Source organism: Chionomys nivalis, chromosome 17, assembly GCF_950005125.1.
Source record: "Chionomys nivalis chromosome 17, mChiNiv1.1, whole genome shotgun sequence".
NCBI classification, from domain to species: domain Eukaryota; kingdom Metazoa; phylum Chordata; class Mammalia; order Rodentia; family Cricetidae; genus Chionomys; species Chionomys nivalis.
In genome coordinates, this window is record NC_080102.1 from 56,374,890 (window position 1) to 56,397,287 (window position 22,398).

At 45.6% G+C, this 22,398-nt stretch overlaps 1 protein-coding gene across 4 annotated transcripts in view; it reads right to left on the reverse strand.

Annotated features, from left to right (window-relative positions):
- Fmnl3 (formin like 3) overlaps nt 1-21,791 on the reverse strand; it is a 58,532-nt gene extending 36,741 nt beyond the window's left edge. For all 4 annotated transcript variants that reach the window (XM_057791929.1, XM_057791927.1, XM_057791928.1 and 1 more), the window contains exon 1: nt 21,524-21,791. In XM_057791929.1, coding sequence (XP_057647912.1) covers nt 21,524-21,649 — 126 coding nt within the window. In that variant the 5' untranslated portion in view covers nt 21,650-21,791. The remainder of the gene's footprint in view (nt 1-21,523) is intronic.
- Nucleotides 21,792-22,398: the final 607 nt, after the last annotated feature.

Genomic DNA, 22,398 nt, shown 5'->3' on the forward strand with positions numbered 1-22,398 from the left:
TCCCAACACCCCCAAAACTGCAATCCTGTCAAAAGGAAACAAACAAATCAGAGCTTAATCAAAGGTCCACAAGCTAACATTAGAAAATCCAGACATAGGAAACACAGCAGCCCCTCCAAACGCCCACACTTTTCCCCAGGCCCATGACTGGCTGGGGTAGTGCAGGGGTGGAGATGGAAACCCATGGACAGGCAGACTTTCCTGCAGCCCTCACCAACCCAGAATCCAGTCTTCACTGCCAAGCCTGGGAAACAAAGCTTAAGACTGCTCCTCTCACCCACTTCCTCTATCCTTTCCAGAGCAGGGCTTCAGAGAATAAGTCTGAGTTTGGAGACAAACTGATTCTGGATAAGAGCTGTTCTACTCCAGAAAGAGAATCATAGGAGGGGCCAAATTTTTGTAGGTACTCAAAGCACAGATGGATGGAGTGAGCGGGGCAAACAATCCACCAGCCCCCTGCCCAGCAGTATTCTAAAACAGGAAGCAGGGAGGGCAGCAGCCACCTCCTTTGGACCCTGGGACTCCAGCACTTTTCTGCCAAACTTCATAAGTTCACAGTACAGCAGCAACCCAGCCCCCACCTCACTCCCCGAAACAGTTTTCTCCAAGGTTGCTATTAAATAAAAAGGGAAGTTGCTGGGGCTCCTTATGGCATCAGAAAAGTGGGTGTGCTTTTCTCTGACTTAAGTGTCTGCAGTGGCTTAAGTCTGCCTTTCTGGATTTGTTTTAATTGAAGCCATCATTTTGGGAACAAGCTGCCAGCAGAGAACTATGTCTGGAGAACGTGCTCCTGTGGTCGCTGATGACTCTATAACCAGAAATGACTTGCTGAGCAGTTATGGGCCAAGTCCCTGAGCAGCCTGCAGGAAAAAGAAATGGATTAGCCAGATGTCTCCAGCTGATCTCAGCAATTCACACATGGCAAATCAGATGAAGATGGGTCCTAGGTCCCAGCACAACTCAAACAGAGAGGACTTTTTCTAACAATTACACCCCTGAGACCTCTTCGTCACCTTGGAGGATTCCTCTATTGGATGTGGAGAGTGACAAAAGGAAAATGAGAGTGTCCCCAGGACCAGGAAGCCTAGGCTCTACCCTCTTCTGTACTACTTTCTCACACCTAATATCAGGTAACTTCCACAGAGGGCTTGGGCCCAGCTTCTAGTTGAGGACACCCTTCTGCCTACCAGTTGAAGGTACCCAATTTCAGACAAAACTGCTGATGTCATTTTCCAACTGAGCCATTGGCCCAATGAAAACCACCACCACAGCAACTTGATCCACTTGCTGGCTCCTCAGCCCCTCCTCGTGGTTAGCCAGACCCACACACTCCCCAGTTACGCAGAATGGAAACTATTCCGATGGTGGTGGTGGGGGGTGACAGGTTTTCCAAAGCCAAGGAGTTTTGGGCACAGCTTGCCACTCTCTTAGCCAGTCTGGGTCCTCTTTCTTTCTCTGGGACCCAAGAGGCAAGCACCACTACTCAGGCAACTCATAACTCCTGGGGTCACATCCCTCTCTCTCATACCACAGAGATTTTCACTGGGACTTTCTCACTGGGACTCAGTGAGTCTCCCTTACACGGCCTTTGACCTACACCGTCCCCTGCTCTCCCACCGACACTCCACTGACGCTCTTACTATTCACTTCAGCCCTTGGGGCACCGGACCTTCTACGGACATCACTACTTCTAGCACTTCCTTCCCTTTCCCCAGGAACAGGAATGAAACTTCAAACACCCAGGCACATAAGGTGAATCGTGTTTTTTCTTGATTCAGAAATACTCTCGTTCCTTATCACTTACAGAAGTCCTGGTTGCTGGTTGCTCCTCACATTTTACCAGAAGGCACCCAGGAGCTAGCTGCTCTGCAGGCTGGCCTGGGCATCTCTGAACAGCTCACCCTTTGGGCTCTCACGGAACTGGCCCTCTTGCCATTTCTTGGCCCCAGAATTTGCCTGTGACCAACACTTCTATGGTCCTAAATCCCTCCTACCTATTACTACCTAAATCAAAACCCAATAGCTGTCACAAATCACACTCCCAAATAACTACATGTAAAAACGACATGGCAAAGGCCCACTTGTTATCCCCCAGTCTCCGCATGTGTGAAATGGACATAGGAATAGTATCTACCTGGCAATATAATATGGTGACTGGGGAAATTAAGTTAGCATATGTAAGCATCTACATCAGAACCTGCATAGAAAATGTTACACATAATGCAAACTTTGCTCAGGATTTTTATTCCAACACTTAGTTATGAAACTACATATTAAGCACTAAACTAGAATCTGGGAATAGGAAATAACAAGGAGTGATTACTATCTTTGGAAAGTTTATATCCTGAGGCAAGGCTGACCAGAAAGGCTAGGGTGAGCAGTGACTAGGGCGAGCTGTGACTGACTCTGCTAAGGAAGAGGCAGAGGTTGCCCAAGGGGTCCCAGGGAGACAGCGTCTGATTAGATGAGGAAGCAAGTGGGAATTACTGGAAGAAAGTTTCAGGATTCTGTATTAAACATCAGTCAGGAGAGGGCAGAGCAACAGAGAAAATGGTCATGCTCTAGATCAGGACACAGTATCAGCAGATATGTACAAGCACAAAAACATCAAGCCAGGAATCTACAGTGATCTGCTGTAATAGTGTGCACTAGGAAATTATTAGTGGCAGAAGACAGTCCAATAACAAAGGCGTCTATATACTACTAGATAAGCAAGCAGGAATGAGTAGGGTGATACTACTAATGAAATTACAATGATAATGATGACCAAATCTAACATTTATTGAGAAAACTGTCATAAGCACTATGGATTTTTACCTCAACTAATCCTGTAAAAGAAGGACTATTGTGAGGGCTGGAGAGATGGCTCAGTGGTTAAGAGCATTGCCTGCTCTTTCAGAGGTCCTGAGTTCGATTCCCAGCAACCACATGGTGGCTCACAGCCATCTGTAATGAGGTCTGGTGCCCTCTTCTGGCCTGCAGGCATACATGAACACAGAATATTGTATACATAATAAATAAATATTAAAAAAGGACTATTGTCTATGTATTATAGGTAAGGGGCTAAGAAAAGTTATGGAACTTGCCTAGGGTCACACAGTGAATACTTGAAAGGGCTGGAATTGGAGTCAGATCTAACCCCAAATCCTGAAGTTTACCCCTACATAGCACCTATTCTGAGACCAGGAAGTACCTTAGCCCTCTGGGCTGCCTTTCTAACCTGTATACCCTTCAGGACTCTCCTGGATAATTAAAATTTGTCTCATGAACCCTTCCCAACCAACCACCCAGACCTCTGTATACTATTTCCCCGGAGCTTCTGCATGGTTCATTTCCCTGTTAACAATTATAGTCAAGCATTTTTCCTTGCTTAGTTTTCATTTATAATGATGAACTTTACAATCCAGCTACTTAGGACTAAGGAAAATGTGAAGCCTAAAGAATTGCAGTGAGAGGCTGGGGGCAAAGAGATGCAAGTTTTTAATCCCAGCACTTGAGAGGCAGAGGCAGACGGATCTCTGTGGGTTCAAGGCCAGCTTGGTCTAGAAGAGCTAGTTCCAGTACAGGCTCCAAAGCTACAGAGAAACCCTGTCTTAAAACAAAACAAAACAACAACAAAAAAAAAAAAAAACCAAAAACACAAAAAACAAAGATACACACAAATCAACAGTATAGAGTGACCCAGTGTCGGTAATAGTTATCTTCATGCTGGGCTTGCTGTACATGGACCCAAACAAAGTGATAAATGGCTTCCATGGAGGCTCATAGTTTCCTTCGCCTTCCAAAACACCACAGACTTTTCCACTCAACTACTCGGTCTTAGCAGGGGGTATGAAAACTCTAACTATTAGCACCAATCCATCGTTTTCCATGAACAACATGCCAGGGCCTGGATGCTTCAGAATAAAGTACTCAATTTCAAATTTCTCCCTGTGGACGACTTGAAGCCAGTGCCACTATAGAGTATGAGGTCACCACCCTGGCACATGAATTCTGGAATAATTCTGTGAAAAGAGAAACCCTTATCCTTTGTACTCATTGCTCGGAACATAAAAGTTTTCTCCTGTCCTTGGAACTTTGTTGGCAAACAGCTCAAAGTAGACGCTGCCCAAGGACTTGCCATCTACAGGAATGTCAAAGAATACTACAGAACTGAACACAGATGACAGCAAAAAGTCAGGTGACGCCGTAAATGTCTTCTACACCCACATTGTGCCAGGGGAGGACCTGGTCTCTCTCTCTCTCTCTCTCTCTCTCTCTCTCTCTCTCTCTCTGTCTCTGTCTCTCTCTCTCTCTCTCTCTCTCTGTGTGTGTAAAAATCAGAGTCAGTTTTCTCTTTCTACCATGCGTGTTTCAGGGATCAAATACACGTCCTTTACCCATGGAGCCATCTCACCAGCCCAGAGAATCTTTTTTTGCTTTGCAAAAACTCTCGCATATTTACTGAGAGGGGAAGCTGTAGTTCATAAACATCTACTCTTGGCCAAGCACTCTGCTAAGCCCTTTAATTATAAATTGTCATAGAAAAAAATTTTTTTCCTCGGTTGTTCACTGTTCATCTTTTGCATGATATCCTGAACTAGACTGTATGAACTGTATGTATGAGGGATGAACTTAGCATGAAACACACATGTTCCTAGGCAAGACTATGTGGCATATGCAGAAGAAATTTAGTAGAAACTGGCTATCCAAGGAGACAGGAGAAGCTGACGGAAGGTAGCACTCCAGCACCCAGTGCACTTGCCTTGGCCCTACTCTGACTTTCCAGGAGTCTCATAATAAATCCAGGAGCTTATTATCCAACCATAAAACTCAATGAATCCCTTCCTACTTCTAAACACATGTGGGTGGGGCATGACTCCTGCTTTATAGAAGGGTAAAATGAGGCCCAGCCCCAGGTACATATCACATATCTGTCACACATCACATGGCCAGGAAGAGGCATTCCAAATCCTCTGTCTCTCCTTGCTTTTTGGACTCTTAAATGGGGCATGTCCTCTGTAGGAAGAACTATAATGAACTCAGTCTACTCTCAATCTCCAAGTTTTCCAAAGCTGTTACCCCTCAAGGCCACAGCTTGACAGAGGTCTCAGCTACCCACATCTCAATGCACAGCTACCCACATCTCAATGCACAGCTACCCACATCTCAATACTGTTTTTAGTTGTTCCAGTCTTTTATATTCCACTGAACTAGCCAATGAGATGAGAATACCTTCCTGTAACTGGCCCACTGAGAGTTCCTTTCCTGTGACCTAAAGAGACCCCGAGGGCCTGGTGAGATGGCTCAGTGGTTAAGAGCACTGACTGCTCTGCCAGAGGACACAGGTTCAACTTCCAGCACCCACATGGAGGCTTACAATCATCTGTAACTCCAGTTTCAGACAATCAGATGCCTTTATCTGGCCTCTGCAGGCACCAGGAACAAGACACATAAACACATACACATACAATTTTTAAAAAATGTTCATGTGACATTTTAAAAAATAAAGAGATCCTAATAGCTTTTGGCCATTTGTGATGACATACACCTTTAATCCTAGTACTAGGTGGGCAGAGGCAGGCGTATCTGTTATAAGTTTGAAACCTAGTATACATAGCAAATTCCCGGCCAACCAGGGCTACACAGTGAGACCTTCTACCCAGGATCAAAGATTAGAAGAGAAACATTACCAGGCATTTCGTACAGTAGGCACTTGTCTCAAATTATCTCATTTACTGCCCTCAGCAACCCCTGGAGGTAAATGCGCCTTCACTTGTTAACCCAGTAAGGGAAGAACTAGAGAGAGATCAATTGGCTCAAGGTCATATAGAAAGTACTAGAACCAGCTGGGTGGGCAAGGTGGTGCCTGCCTTTAATTCCAGCACTCCAAAGGTGGAGGTAGAGGCAGAGGCAGAAGCAGGTAGATCTCTGAGTTCGAGGCCAGCCTGATCTACAAAGAGAGCTCCAGAATAGCCAGGGCTGTTACACAGAGAAATCTTGTCTTTAAAAACTGTGAGAAAAACAAACAAAAAGTACTAGAATCCAGTTTAAGACCAGACATGTAGTTGCAACATACATGCTTTTCTAACATGTCCTGCCATCAGCTTTTATGGAGGAAGGTGGGAGAACTCCATTTCTAATTGAAGAAGATCCAACTGGATTTGTTTGATAGCTTTGATCATTAAATGGTGCTCCCGTGACTAGCAGGATCAAGTGAAATCAGCTGACCGAGGTGTGTACACACACCTGGAGTTTAAAGTGTCTCAGTAAGAGTACTGTGCACAGCCACAGAGAAAAGAAACTGTCCTCTTGGACACAACATGGTCTTACAGCTGAGTAACACCCTGAACTCTACAAAATACTGCAGACAGCATCAGCCCAGGCTGTGCTAAATGTAGTGGTGGCATATACCTTTAGTCCTAGCCCTTAAGAGGCAGAAGCAAGCAGAATTTTTAGTGAGTTCCAGGCCAGCCAAGAACTGACTGTGAGATCTTGTCTGGGAAAAAAAAAAAAAAAAAAAAAGGACAACAAAAAGGTTTTGGTTTTGGAAGCAAAAGGTGACTCAGATTTGAGTGTCGGTCAGGAGACCTTGACTAAGATCATGAATCTGGGTCATATTGCTTTAAAATATTTGTCATAACGTCTAGAGAAGTTATCGAAGTTTTCTAAGCCTCAGTTTTCCCAACTGTAAAATAGGAAGATGATTACCTCTTTGTCATGCTTTAAAGCACAAGCATATGTAGCAGAACAGCTCCCACGGGACACAAGCCAACCACTCTGAAGGCTAGAGCAGCTACACACAGGCTTTTCCCACAGGCAGGACCAGAGCTCGGGAGATAGTTCAGAAGCTGCCGTCAGGCTATCACAACAGCCGGAGGAATCTGGACAATTCACAAAACTTGTGGGGTCACGGTCTGGTTGTCTGTAGTGATTAGGGGAAGATGTTACCAGACGATTTCTAGCATTCTTGGCTTACCTCTAATCCCTCACTTTCCCAGCTGCCTCTGACTTCCTCCGGCCTAACCGTGGTCTGCAAACCTGAGGACTAATTTGACCATAAGTCACTCTCCAGCCACCTCACTATCTCAACAATTCTGCTTTGTTTCCGGGGCATTACGTAAGTCCTCTTAATGTCCCTCCCTGTTTCTAGAGGGCTAGGCTGTGAGAATATAAAAGCCTCAGGTTTTACTTGACCAGTTAGAATATATAGTTCTGTCTCCAACATCTCTTTTGAGCTCCATCAATAAATCTCCAGCTTCCCAGTAGATGTTAGTCCCAGATTCCCATTGGTTCTGCGACTTCACATGTCTCAAGACCAGTCTCATCTTTTCCATTCTCAGGTCCCTGTGTTCCCTCAGCTGATGGAACATCCATTTAACTAACCCAGCAAGCTAGAAATCTCAAGCTGCCATCCTGAGTGTTCATTCTCTCATCTTCACGCTCCCAGAGCCAAGCCTCATCATTCGGTCTCCACTGTGCCTCCCACGATCATCACAGACTACTCAATTACTCCTCATTGCTGACTTCTTCCTATGGGACCCATGGGACTGACCCTACACACAACTCAAAATCTGACCATGACACTCTCTTGGAAGAAGTATTAACTACAGTTCCTTCTATGTGGCATCCAAGGCCTCCTGGCCCCATTTTGCTTCATTTCCCACTGCTCTCAGCTTGCACCTCTCAACAGCAGTGAGCTGCTCTGGAAAGATTCTCGGAGCACATCACACTCTGACTCCCTTACATGTCTATGGCCAAGCTGTTCTCTCTATCTGGAGTGATTTCTCTCTCCTACTCTGTCCAAGTCCTATTATCCCATTGGCCAACAGTGATTTTCTCCTGTAAGCAGCACTCCCCAAGTCTATAGCCAAGCTTCCAGCTGATCTACACCAGAACCTCGCCTAACTACATAGTGTAATTATATGTTCAGTGAATTTGGCTCCCCCTCCAGCCTGAACTCCTGGGGTAGACACTGTCTTAGTCATCTTTAGTTCTCTGGCAATTAACACAGTCCTAAGCCCTCAATAAATGCCTGCTGGGTGAATGAATGCTACCCTATACCTGCTGAGCCTCTGATGGCTGAAACACCATTCCTGTCCCTGTCTCTAGGCAGGGCAGATGACTCTCTAGGCAGGGCAGATGACACTCTGGCCATCTTCAACTCACTGCCTCAGTCCCTGCAAAACTGAAAAGAATCTTCACCAGCTTTGCTTCAGGAAAAAGGTGGGAGGAGCAGCTGGCAACACTAAGGTTTTTATGGCTTTGCGTTGACATCTCCCCGAGTATCTGGAGTAATAAGTACTAGATGGTTTCTTTACAATTCTTGGAAGGAGTCAACTGAGAGGCCAAATGCCTCCTCATACTCTTCAGCTGGCCACCCCTCAAGTCCAAAGATTATGTTCACAACTTTTAACATGAATATTTTGGGGAAATGACAAATAAATGCTTTGGGAACATACCAGGACCTGTTGCTCTATAAATGTACAAGAGATTCTTTTTTTGTTTTTGTTTTTTGTTTGTTTGTTTGTTTTTTTGGTTTTTCGAGACAGGGTTTCTCTGTGGTTACAAGAGATTCTTAATCCCTTAGTCACCTACCATGCTAACAGTAATTAAAATGCCCAAAGGAAGCAATTAAGAGCTGCTATTGGACTACTAATCTAGAATTCATACCGATGCACCCAAATAAAACCAGCAGATAGATGCGAGCTCTTCTCAGACATCAGGACTCACCAAGTCTTACCTACCAAGGGCCTGCACAAATGAGTGCTATGTGAAGCTCATACTCCCAAAAATAACCACAGCCACAAACAAGAAGTCTGTCCAAAGTAAAGGGACTCTTGCCTAATTGTATATCTTCTGGCCCATCCATTCGAGAGTATCATCCCCAAGGATTGCACTGAGGAGAAAGGGCTGTGGAATCTCCAGCCTACAAATGAATCCACAGAACAGCAACCCAGAGGTCCCCAACCTCAGCAGGCCTGTGATGGCTGTCCTGGCCTTAATAAAAGCGCCAAAGTTGAGAATGCTCTAAAAATCAGAACCTGCCATGGCTGCACCACAAACAAAATGCACTGAAAGGCAGGCTGACAGGAATCTAGGGTTACCCTTGTCCCTGGAGTCTCTAAAGCTATGGACAAGTTGTGATTAGTCGAACATCAGATGGCAAAGCAATGTGACGCATGTGGAGGGCAGTGCAGTGAATCTGCAACTCAGAGGTGCAGAAAACACAGTCTCTGCCCACGAACAGTAATTCACACTTCTTTTCTGTTTCATATTGTTTTTATGTGCACGAACGCTTTGTCTGTATGTATGGATATGTACTATATGCATGCCCAGTGTCCACAGGAGTCACAAGAGGGATTCAGATCCCCTGGAACTGGAATTACAGATGATCATGAGTCACTATGTGAGTGTTGGGAATTGAACCCAGGTCCCCTGAAGAGCAACAAATGTTCTTAACTACTAAGTTCAAGCTCCAATAATTCATTTATTGAACATTTTCATTTGGTTTCCTAATACAAGACCCCTGATTCACTAGGTTAATGCCTTTAGAATATTCCTTCTTAGATTAAGGATGCAATTTGGTTGGTAGAGTGCCTGCCTAGCACACATGAGGTCCTGGGTTTGACCCTCAGTACTGCATAAACTGGGCTTGGTGGAGCATGCCTGTAGTCTCAGTATTCAGAAGGTGGAAGCAAAAAGATCAGAAACTCAAGTTCATTCTTGCCTATAGGGAGTTCGAGATCAGTCTGGGACATATGAACTCTTAACTTCTATTGAGCACCCCACTATGCCAAACACCGCCTTGGATCCTCTATACATCATTTAACTCTTTTTTTTGTTTTTGTTTTTTTGTTTTTTTGTTTTTTTGTTTTTCGAGACAGGGTTTCTCTGTGGTTTTGGAGCCTGTCCTGGAACTAGCTCTTGTAGACCAGGCTGGTCTCGAACTCACAGAGATCCGCCTGCCTCTGCCTCCCAAGTGCTGGGATTAAAGGCGTGCGCCACCACCGCCCGGCTTCATTTAACTCTTATAGAAACCCCTAGAAAGCAAGTACTGCTATCCTTATTATACAGGTAAAAAAGCTAAAGCTAAGGTTCAAGAAAGATGAGAACTAGTCCAAAACCAGAGCTAAAAAACAGTGCACTAAGATTCAAATCCAAGGCCAGGTTGGTGGTGGCGCACTTCTTTAATCCTAGCAGGCAAGAAGCAGAAGCAGGCAGACCTCTTGCAAGTTCAAGGCCAACCTAGTCTACAAAGCAGCAGGACAGCCAGAGATATAACACAGGGAAACCCTGTCTTGAAAAAACAAACAAACAGATTCAAATCCAAATCCCCTCAGCTCAGCTCTTACAAGGGTGCACCCAGATACAGGAAGGAAGCACCCTGTCACCTCTGCAGTTGTTTCCCAGGCCCAGCTTCACAGTCCTCCTCTGTTCAGCACAGTCCCTTCAGAAACCCCGAGAACCAGACTTGAGAAATCCCGAGAAGACAGGTGTCTATTTACAGTTAATCAGCACCCTGCCCACCCTGAAGACAGTTGACATTTGGAGCCTGGAAGAAACAACCCCAGCTCTGAATGGGGCCCACCGGGGACTAGGAACCAGCTGGGCCCCCAGAAGGGCACTGCCTCTCATCTCCACCCAGGCTGACTATACTGACACAGGGAGCCTCTTCCTGAGAAACAGCTGCCGGGATCTAGAATCTATAGAAGTAGCCTGTCATTTTTCCATTTTTTTCCTATACTTCAATAGCCACAGAAAATACATGATCAACTTATCTAAACTATCATTCCCATTACTGTCTATCTTTCTTTTTCCTATGTGGCACTGAATATTATTTTATACACTGTACATTTATTTATTATTCTCATCAACAATATGAATTCTGAGGCCAGCGTCTTTGTCTCTCTTATTCACTGTGATATCATTAATGCCTAAAATACAAAAATCATTTAGTGTTACTGAACACGTATGAATGAATGGACGGATGGATGCTAATGCAATCAAACAGGAGAAACGAATGTGAGAGACAAGACTGAATAATGTTTGCTCCCTAGGGAACTATATCAAGCCTATCACTGAACCCCAAGATGCCCTCCAAATCCTTCCCCTAGAGTCCCCACATCTCAGCACCAGGCACAAGCCCTTAAAGGGCCCTATAGCAGGTACTAATGCAGAACCTGGAGCTATGCCTGGGGAGGAGACTTGCTTCTCCAGTAAGTACAGCCCAGGCAAATTAAAAGCTCACTCTTCACTGAATCCACTCAGCTTTAGTTATAGGTCGCACTTTTTATTTTTGTAACCAGCCAACCCACCAAATTATAGGTCCAGGCCATGGATGGGCACGCCAAACACTGGGGCCAGCCTAGCAGAGACACTGCCCTTTTTGGCCTGAGGGTTCGTACGGCAGTTGAGGGCTGAGCACCAGTCAAACCTGAAATGATAAAGAGAGTCAACCCTCTTCCACAGCCTAGAGAGGATCCTGGCCCTCAGGCAGGCTGCTGGCTAAGCAGGATAGACTCCAGGACTCTCTCCAGCAGCCACAGGGCACCCAGCACTATGAAAGAAGCAGGGTAGGGCTTTACCATGCCTGAAAACTATCCCCATAACTGCTCTCAAACTTCTTACTTAGGCTGGCAAAATCCCACATGGTCTGGGTCCTGATCACCATCGATGGCTTCTCAGACCTCTTTGGGATTCTCATCAACCAACCTGGCCTCTCAGTTCCCTGAGTGTGCAGTTGTTTTCTGTCTCCTGAAATTTCATTATTCCAAGAAAGTTTCCCACAACAACTTCAGAAGTTAGCATATGGCTGTGATGGTAGATGGAGAACAGTGAGGTCCCGCAAGACTCAAGCAAGGAAACCATCAAGTTCATTAAAGCAGGCCAACTACAGAGTGGCTGTTGTAGAGGGAAAGCAAACCGAGCAGCCGTCCAGAGGGACTCCAGGTACCTAGCCTGGGCAATTAACTAGGAAAGGGTACTGTCTCACCCCCACCTCCCAAAATATAGCATGCACACCACTATCGGCAGCCAGAGAGTAACACTGGTCATTATCATGATACGGTGAAGCACATCTGTTGAGAATCCACCACAATCGAAGCATTTTGTGTATCTATATGTACCCATGTGTACCTATGCACGTGTGAACATGACTGTGGAGGCCAGAGCTTGATACTGGGTGTGTTTCTCAATAGCTTGCCATCAAACTTTTTGAGACAGTGTCTCTCAGTAAATCTGGCTGGAGGTCACCAAAACCGACTTACCAGCAAGACTCAGGGATCCTCTTGTATCCCCAACACTGGGATTACTGGCATATAAACACCTTGCCCAACTTTTTATATATGGTTTTATATATGGTTGCTATCGATCAAACTCAGGCCCTAAGCACTTTAGCAACTGAGCCATCTCCCCAACCCTAAGCACTGTTTTATAAATTGCTTACTACAAGATGCCGCCCTTCCACCTTTAAAAAAAGGCAAGACAGAGCCGGGCAGCGGTGGCGCACTCCTTTAATCCCAGCACTCCGGAGGCAGAGGCAGGTGGATCTCTGTGAGTTCAAGGCCAGCCTGGCCTACAAAGCAAGTTCCAGAAAAACTACACAGAGAAACCCTGTCTCAAAAAAAAAAAAAAAAAAAAAAAAAAAAAAACAAAAAAAAAACACTAAAAAATAAACAAACAAACAAAAAGAATGTGGACTTTGGAGGCAGTGTGGTGGTATGCAGCTGCAATCCCGTGACAAGGAGGCCGAAGTGTAAGTTAGACACCTGTGTGGACTAGTGAGCTCCAGGCTAGTCAGGCACTGCAGTGTGAGATCATGTTTCAAAACAAACAGAAATACAACAAGGGCTTTGAAGTCAGAATGCTTGGATTCAAACCTGAAGCACTTAACCTTCCTAGACCTCAATTTCCAATCTATAAAACAGAAATAACTGCTTCAGGCTGGGGATGTAGCTTAGTGGGAGAGCATGTTTGAGATCCTTCATCCAGCTTTAATGTGTACAAAAAAAAAAATCTAAAAGCAAGGAAGCAAACAAACAAACAAAACAGAAACACAACTCCTGCTTTATATAGCCATGGTGAAGAAAAAAGATGGGTTGTGCCAAAATGACTGCTTGGTGCTGGCATCCCATTACCATCCAGTAAATGTTATCAAGAATTATTTGGAAAGTCACTAGATGTCACATGTTCCTCTTCCCAATGTGGCCACATTCATTATATCTTCTTTTTCTGTTTTTCGTTACTTAAAAACACTGTTAGCTATCCTTTTCCTAAGAGACAAAAATCTAGTGAAAACTATTTCTGTAGGGGTCAGAGCTGCTGAGCCAACCCTGGGAAGTTCGGGTTCAGTGAAGTTCAGAGCTTATTTCCTTGGTTGATGTCACTGCAGCTCTGCCAAGGAAAGAGGTGCAAGTTTAACTGGACTTGAAATGAAAGAGACTAAAAATATACAACCTTCCTATGTCTGAGAAACTATGCCTGCACTCAACAATCTAAAATGCAGACTCAGGGCAGAAGGGCATCTCTCTAGTCTCTCTGCTGTGAGAACTGGTGCTCAGGTCCCACAGGCATGCGACAGGGAGGACGTGACTACCAGTCTCACGGTGTCCTTGCTTTCTCCTGTTCATCTTTTGGCTCGCTGTAAATAAGAGAAACTTTTAATACTATCATTTAAAGTTGAGGCGCCACCAGCCAGTTCCATTTTTATCTTTAAAGAATGATACATAATATAAAAATGTATGTTTTTTTTTTTTTTTTTGAGAAATTCAGTCTACCCTAATGTTTGTAGTCTTTTTCAACCCAACCTCCTCATTTCCCTTCAGAGGGCAACATAATTTGGTAGTGATTCTTCTAGGCCTTTTTTCTACATATTTACACACAAGCATGTAAATACTATTATAAAGTATTATAGTCTGAACTACCTTGTTAGGTTATTATTTTTGTACATACACACACTCCTATCATCTGCCACAAAATTAAATGATGACTCCCAGCTATTTGGCTGTACAATGATAAGCAGATGTAATGTCCCCACCCTCGGGGAATCAGTAATGTAGGAAGAAAGATAAGTACGCAATTAAATAAAAATTTCAAAATGAAAACACAAAGGATTCTAAGACAGAAAATTATAAGCAAGGCTGACTTTTGAGAGGTGGTGATGCAAAAGCCCTAAGTTATAAACTAAAACAAGTCATTTAAAGATCCAGGCTAAAAGCACCCATGGCAGATATTGCTTGAGCAAAGACCCTAATGTAGAAAGGATGTTCTGAATGAAAGACTAAGATTTTAAATTTGCCTCCTTTGTGGAGAACAAATGAAGAATGGAGAGAGGTAAGAAGAAAATGGTTGCCTGGCTGTAACACCAACTAAACTGATACTGACTTGGATAGAAACAGTGGCAGTAGAGAAAAAGAAAAATGATGAGAATAATGTATATTTTTGGAGATGAAACCAGGGGGAATTACACATAGACTGTATATTGAAAAAGAAGAGAAAAAATTTAAAATAACTCATAGGATGAGCAGTAAGTTAAATGAAAAAAAAAATCAAGTTTTTTTTTTTTTAAATGTCTTTATAGCCTCCTTTTGTTTGTTTGTTTTTTAAACTCAGGTCCCCTGGAGTCACTGACAGTTGAGAGCTGCCATGTGGGTGCTGGAAATTGAACCCAGGTCTTCTGGGTGAGTAGCCAGTGCTCTTAAAGCTCCGGGTCATCTCTCCAGCCCCCTGCCCCCTTCTTAACCCTTAAGCAGCATCACTGAGTGTCCCCAGCAGGGACCTTTATGCATACATGTAGTCAGTTCTGGAGAAACACTTCCAAGAATAGAGATGGCCCAGTTTAAAAAAAAAAAAAAAAAAAAAGGCCTTTCTGGCTGGGCGTTGGTGGTGCACACCTTTGATCCCAGCACTCCAGAGGCAGAGAGAGGTAGGTAGATCTCTGAGTTTGAGGCTAGCCTGGTCTACAAAGTGAGTTCCAGGACAGCCAGGGTTAGGTTATACAGAAAAACCCTGTCTCAGGAAAGAAAGAGAGAGAAACAAAGAAAAAGGAGAGGTAAAGCAACTGCTGAAGACAGACCTTCCCAGTCCTCTTACACGTGCTGGGAGCCAACTCTACCTTCTACCTGGACACTCTGGGAGAACACTGCCCAGAGGAAAGGTGCTGCTGCTCCTCAGGTAGTGCCTCCAATCACAGGTCAAGACTCATCAACTCTTGTTTGTTCCCCATGACTTATCAAAACTCATGTAATTACTCCCACCTAGATGTTCCCAGAATTTGAGAACTGGACCTCTACCCCAAAAGAGTAGGCCAGACCCCCGCGACAAAAGATCCTTAATCACTGGGCGCTTAGCACAGAGACAGAGGCAGGTGGATCTCTTGTGAGTTCAAGGCCAGCCTGGTCTATGAAGTAAGTTCCAAGGCAGCTCCAAAGCTACACAGAGGGAAACCCTGTCTTGAAAAACCAAAAATGTCTGATCAGTGTCAAGGAGTCCGAACGCCTCACTCTGAATAGGAGCCAACCAAATTTCAACAAGATGCCTTTGTTGCTACCACTAGCAGAAGCATCATTTTATCTGATTAGCTAGGGTTTCCTCCTACCACACACTCAGATCACTGTTGGCATTAAGAGTCTCCTCACCCTCTATCCTTTGACAATCAAATCCACTTTGCTGGTAGATCCAAGAACAGGCCCAAAGCCCCTCACAAGACCTTGTATATGCAATGAGGGAGACCATGGATTTGAACAGATTTTCAAAGGGATCTAGTATTCAGAAATAAAGAAGCACTATCAATTCACTTCAAATTCAGCTAGGCATGGTACCACATGTTTGTAATCCTGGCACTGAGGGAGGAGGTAGAAGCCAGAGGATCAGGAGTTCTATCTTAACTCTACCCTAGCTGTAAAAAATATTTCTCGATAAAATATTCCCACCTAAAAAAGCTTATCATTACACACTGGTCTAAGGGACTGACAAGGGAAGAGACAGCATGCACACGCCACAGTCGTTGGCGGAGTTTAGGGCAGAGCCTACTGTACTGTACTACCTCATAGGCAGGGGTAATAAATACATCTACTTCTAAGGTATAACTTCATAAGCTATGGCTCTATCTTTACTTTTATTCCTTTAAAAAAAGTTTTAAAAATACACAAAATCTCCCTTTGTAGCTCAGGCTGGCCTCCCAAGTGTTGGGACTACAAGCAAGTGCAGGAGTCAAACTCACTTTGGATGTTTAACAACCCTGGACTTGTGTATCGAACACAGCATCAGTTAGTGTGATAACCTAAATATCCTCGCTTGCTCCCCAAAATTCCAAAAAAGGCCAACCCTTCCCTCGGCTGAAAATCACATTAGGATTCAGGAGTACCCTTAAAACGCTGTAGACTAAGAAGTTTTCCTCACTCATGTCATAAAAAACAGAAGTGGCTCAGAAAAGTTACAAGATTTGGGATGGTGCAATGGTGAGCAAGTAAGGACACTAACCACCAAGGCTGACAACCGGAGTTCACTCCCTGGAACCCACCTGATAGAAGGAGAGAACAGACCCTCACCAGATGTCCTTGGTCCTCCAGACCCACACTGTGGCACACATATGTCCACATACATACACAAAACAAAATAAATGACTAGAAATTAATTAAATTAGGGACTGGAGAGATGGTTCAGTGGTTAAAAGCACTGGCTACTCTTCCAGAGGACCTGGATTCAATTCCCAGAACCCACATGACAGCTCACAGCTGTCTGTAACCTCGGTTTCAGGGGACCTGACACCCCACAAGGACATACATGCAGGCAAGACACCAATGCTCATAAAATTAAAAAAAAAAAAAGAAATAATTAAATTTAAAAAGTTTAAGTTATAAGATTTGTCCACAGCCTTTTAGATAAAAAAGAAGACTACAAAACCGGATCAGAGCCTAAGTCTCCTGATTATAACACCACAGCCTTTCTTTAAAATCCAATCTGAGCCAGTAAACCTCTAACCAGCTATTTCCTCGGCGGGGGGTGGGGTGGGGGTGGGGGTGGGGGACTTTTTAAAATGGTTTCAGGGGAAATACGGACTACACAGAGTGACTGGTTCTTCAATTCCCTGCAAGGAAACTGGCAAAAAGAGCTAAACTCTAAAGTCTAAGTAGTTCTTAAAACAGAATAACCATCTCCTAAAATAACCAAATCCCAGGCACGAGCCCAGCCCTCACTTGGAAAAGGGTTGGGTAACTGAATGATGTGACAATCTCCCTTGAACCGAAACAGAGATGAGAAGAACAAAAGTACACATCTCTCTTGTTACTCTGTACTAGGGTCCCAGTGGCAAACCCGACAGGCTGTGACTCCAGCCCTGGAGGAAATCAGAGGTAATGAGATGGAGACAAGAATTAAACTCCTCAGGTATAGGACAGCCTAAACCCTGCCATGGAAAGAACTCAGTCAGTCTCTTAGGATTCTTAAAGTCATTTACAATACTTTTCAATGTCACAAAGTGTGACAAACTGAGTCTACGCAGATCAGTAAACTTCAGGACGGAAAAGACTCTGCTCCCACATATGCCAAACTTCTCCAGGTCCTTTCCTACCAACACACATTCCCAGACCACACCTGTGCTGTAAGGTGACAGAAGAGATAAGAGAACAGGGAAAGGAGGAGAGAGGGCAGGAGGCGGCAAACTGGAGACAGAGCAGTCAGGAGGGTGGGAAACAAAGGCACAAGGAGGCTATTCAGCGGACCGGGTGCCTCCACACCTTAGGGGATTCACTCTTCCAGAGGGAAGGAAAGCAGAGAAAACTCAGGGATTCGAGCTACCCACTTCAGCTCCATTCTAGCATCTCCTGCCCACTCCACTTCCTCATCGTGAACCTTTAAACCCTGCTCATCTACAACTGTTCAGAGTGAGTCCTGAAGTTTCTTGCCCAGAGGGGACAAGGGAAGGGAGGTTAAGTGACCACAGACAGCACCTTCTCCATCTTCAAAGGAAACAGTCTATTTTTCAAAAGTATTCCTAAACCAAATGAACTCCCAGCCTTCCCTGCCACTGCTGCAGCTCAGCTCAAACGCAGGAGAAATGTCTCCCTAAAATGGAGGCCAGATGCCGAGCAGACCAGGCAACACGCTGACTGAAGGCAGACTGCTCTGCTGTTTTCTGGGTTCACACAGTCAGCCTGGGGCAAATACCTTGGTCTTGACCACAGGGTAGACCTTGACTAGCCTTCCGAAGAAGCCTCAGGGGAAGATCTGCGGGTTTCATTTCCTCTCCACCTTGGCTTCTTTTTTCACTTCACTGAAGATTAGTTATTTCCACCAAGACCTGTTCCTGTTCTTGCCGAATGTGGCAGTAGTTCTCTTAGAGGCAGAGTGTGTGACAGCCACCTGTACTACCCCCAGCTGTGGGACACACAGACCCAACAAGCCCAGCACTAGAGACTTCTCATTCCAGAGACGACGCAGAGCATAAGGGGCAGGGAGCAATTCCAAGAACTCCACAGTAACCTTACAGAACATTTATTTATACTCTTTCATGTGTGAAAAAGACATACGATGTGAGACTGTAGAAAATATACATTTATTACATAGACATATGGATATAGAATAAATCCCAACAAAGAACAAAAGACAAACGGTAAACAAAAGACGACAAAATATTCAGAAAAATCATCGTAAAACAAGATAACATTTTGTATTAATCAAAGAAACAAAAGTTCCTAAAAATCTAAATCATCCAGAAGTGGTTTACAAAGAAAAGCAGAGCCGGACGGTGGTGGCACACACCTTTAATCCCAGCACTCAGGAGGCAGAGGCAGGTGGATCTCTGTGAGTTTGAAGCCAGCCTGGTCTACAGAGTGAGTTCCAGGATAGCCAGAGCTACACAGACAGAGAAACCCTGTCTTGAAAAACAAAACAAAAAGATACAAAATGCTTAAAATTGTAAAGACTCAGTTTACAACACAATCCCGAGTATTATCTTAATTGTTAAAATGTTTAAGTATGTCAAAATGTTACTAGAAAACAATTACTAGTCCATAGTACAGGTGATTTTCTTCTTTCAGTATTTCCAAATCTGCTGAATTAAAATATATTACTTTATAATCAAAAGGAAAAGCCATCCCACTTGGAAGACACTAATTTTTCTGGAGGATGAAGATTTGGTTTCAACACAGTATCTCACTGTGAAACTATGACAAGTTCTTGTACTGCCCTAACCTCACAAGGGATTTCAGGTATGTACTACCATACCAAATCACATTATGGCTTTTGAAAGATAATCTGGAAATACACACTAAGGACCTTAAAAGCATTATAGGGGTGGCAAGATGGCTCAGCAGGTAAAAACTCCTGAGTTCTAGGCCCAGAAGTCATGTTGGAGAGAACAGACTCCCAAAAGTTGTCCTCTGACCTCTACACTCAAGCCATAACACCTGTATGCCAGTGGTCACACATGATAGTAATAAATGCATTTTTTAAAAAAAATAAAAAACGATTTATAACCTATAATTCAGCAAGCTCAATTTAAAGCTTCTATCCTAAGGAAAACTATACATTGAAAGGGTATTCAACACAGCACTGTTCATGATGGCAAACAGGAGCTGTAGCCGATGCTTCAGTGCTGCTAGGCCGGTGAGAAACAGGCGTGTGATGTATCAGCACTGGGTAGTGGCTCAGTGTGGGCTACTTTCTTTTTCTGGATGATATAAAACAGACAAACTGCTCCTTTGTTACCTTCTTTCCCAGTTCACCAGCTTCAACACAACTGACTGGGTTTATGGAAAGGCTATTTGGCGGATGTAGTGTGACATACTAGAATCCTGGTGTAAGATACGGACGACGTTCAAGCCAGAATTGTTTTCTTCCATCTCTGGTCAGGTGGTCAACATTAAGTTACTACCTAATCCCTTGGAGTCCCACTCTCTCTACAATGTGGGTAGTAACAGCACTTGCCCCATGGGGCTGTTGAGTAGATGTAATGAAAGTGGAAGTCTGCGGTGCACTATGTACTCAGTAAATGTTCACTCTGAAGTTTATCTCAATAGTGACTCAGATCTGAGATCACTTGTATTCCACAAAAGGAGTTATCTGAGGAAGGTAGCTAGGCTATGCTAGGTACCTAGTCACAGGATACGCCAGCTCCTGTCAGATGAGAGCATCCTAACCCCCTCTGTATTTATGGAAACCCCTGAGAAACACTCTGGCTGGGGAAGCTGTATCAGTGCTGAGTCAAGACCACAGACTCCTGGCTTTCTGGTGGAGACACATGATCTGATCCACACAGGCGGTCAGCAGAGCTTGGAGAGCTTGAGGCCTGAGGTGATTTGCTCAGGACACTGATGCCAGGAATCCTAACCCAAGTCAGTGTCTTAAACCACGGCCTCTCTATGCGGTACACATCATAGGTGTGCAAGCATACTCATTTCCTGACTGGTCTCCTCCATGTGAGCCCTGATATGAAACAAGTACCAAAGCTGGGATCCTTGCCTGCTTCCCTTGGAACAACTCTTTGGAACATCCTGGACTCTCTGAGTCCAAGTTGGTGCCAGTGAGCTGATGTCAGGCTCTCCACACTGCAAAGGCCAGGATCTCTAGACAGTTCCACTGCTGCCAACTGATCTAATCACCCTCTTCCAAGGCAGATGAAATCCAATAAGGCTGCTAAGTCTACAACTTATCCCTCCTCACCGGCAGAGTCAGCCCTCCGGCCATGCCAACGATACACCAGAATTCTTACTGAGAGTTCCTCGGGGGAACTGAGAGCTATTCCCCAAGTTTTCAGATTTCTCTGTTAGCAGATGTTCAGGTTTCTCTAAAGTTTCTTAGCTTCAACATATGGTCCAGCTTCATCTCAGTGGTACCTGCTACCTCTCTAGTCACAAAGCCACCCGCATCCCAACGTCGGCTCTGAAAGGGCATCTTTATAGACCATCCCTTTTGAAACCATAGGACTACAAAGAACCACAGGCAAAGGAACCCAAACCAGTCACCAAGGCTTAATATGAAACGAGGGGGGAAAAAAGAATCAGGCGGAATGGTTTGTGTATTGTTTCAATTGGGACGAAAAAGCCTAGTCAAATGGCTTATCCACATGTTCAGACCTGGCAAACGCACTCCGACTTAGCAGGATGCGGTTCTGAAATTAAGAATGGTATCACTCCTTATTCCACCCCCCTCCCAAGAGCAGCCAGCCCCTTCTCCGTTCCTTCTTCTTCCCCCCACCCCCGAAACATCTGGAATGGCCTCGTGACCCACTCTCACACGGGAAGAAAAGCCCGATTTGGTCTGGGGACCCAACAGCTTCCGAAATCGCCCCACCAGCGAGGTCCCGGGAATGGAATTCCGGCAGGCGACCGGGAAGTCTGAGGGAAGTGGGGAGGAGTCTGGACCGCGGGCAGGTCAGGGGCTGGGGGACCCCTCCTCCCCGACCCCCGACGGGCTGCTCCGAACTCCCGGGCCGGCGTGGCTGGCGGGGTCAGGGGCTGACCGGGCTGCGGGGGTGGGCGGGACCCGGGCGGGACCCGGCGGGGGGTGGGGGGCGGCGGGAAGGCAGCAGCGCGGGGCTCACCAGCACTAGGGCGAATCTCTCTTCCAGCTCGCACGGCTCGGGCATCGGCGTCTTGCCGGGCGGTAGCAGCAGCGGGACGGAGGGCGGCTCGCCGGGGCCGCCCTCGGTGCTCTCCAGGTTGCCCATCGCGGCGGGGCCTCCTCCGGGCCTCAGCCCTCCACCTCCTCGCCAGCCAGGGCCCTCTGCCGCTCCGACCTAGCTCCTCCCTCAGCGCCCGCTCCCCAGGCCCGATTCCTCCGCCCCTCAGGGGGCGCCTCGTAGTCCGGCGGGCGGCGGCGAAGCGCTGGACGCGCTGAAGCGCGCCTTATTCATGCACGCCACGCCTCCCGCCCCCGGCCCCGCCCGCGGCTAACTGACAGCGGCATCGCCCAATCACAGAGCCTCCCGCCCTCAGCGGCCTCGCGCCTAGCTACGAGCGCGCCCTGGCGGCCCTTGGTGGGCACCCAATCACCGTGCTTGCATAGGGCGCGGACTGCAAAGTGAACTGCGAGATACTGTAAACACTAGACCACCATCTGTGACCACATAGCAAGGCTCTGTAAGTAATCGGTTTTTTGGGTTTTGTTTTTGGTTGGTTTTTTTTTTTTTTTGGTTTTTTGAAACATTCTCTGAGCCGGGCGGTGGTGGCGCACGCCTTTAATCCCAGCACTTGGGAGGCAGAGGCAGGTGGATCTCTGTGAGTTCGAGACCAGCCTGGTCTACAAGAGCTAGTTCCAGGACAGGACAGGCCACAGAGAAACCCTGTCTCGAAAAACCAAAAAAAAAAAAAAAAAAAAAGAAAGAAAAGAAATTTGGAGCCTGTCCTGGAACGAGCTCTTGTAGACCAGGCTGGCCTCGAACTCACAGAGATCCACCTGCCTCCACCTCGCGTGTGC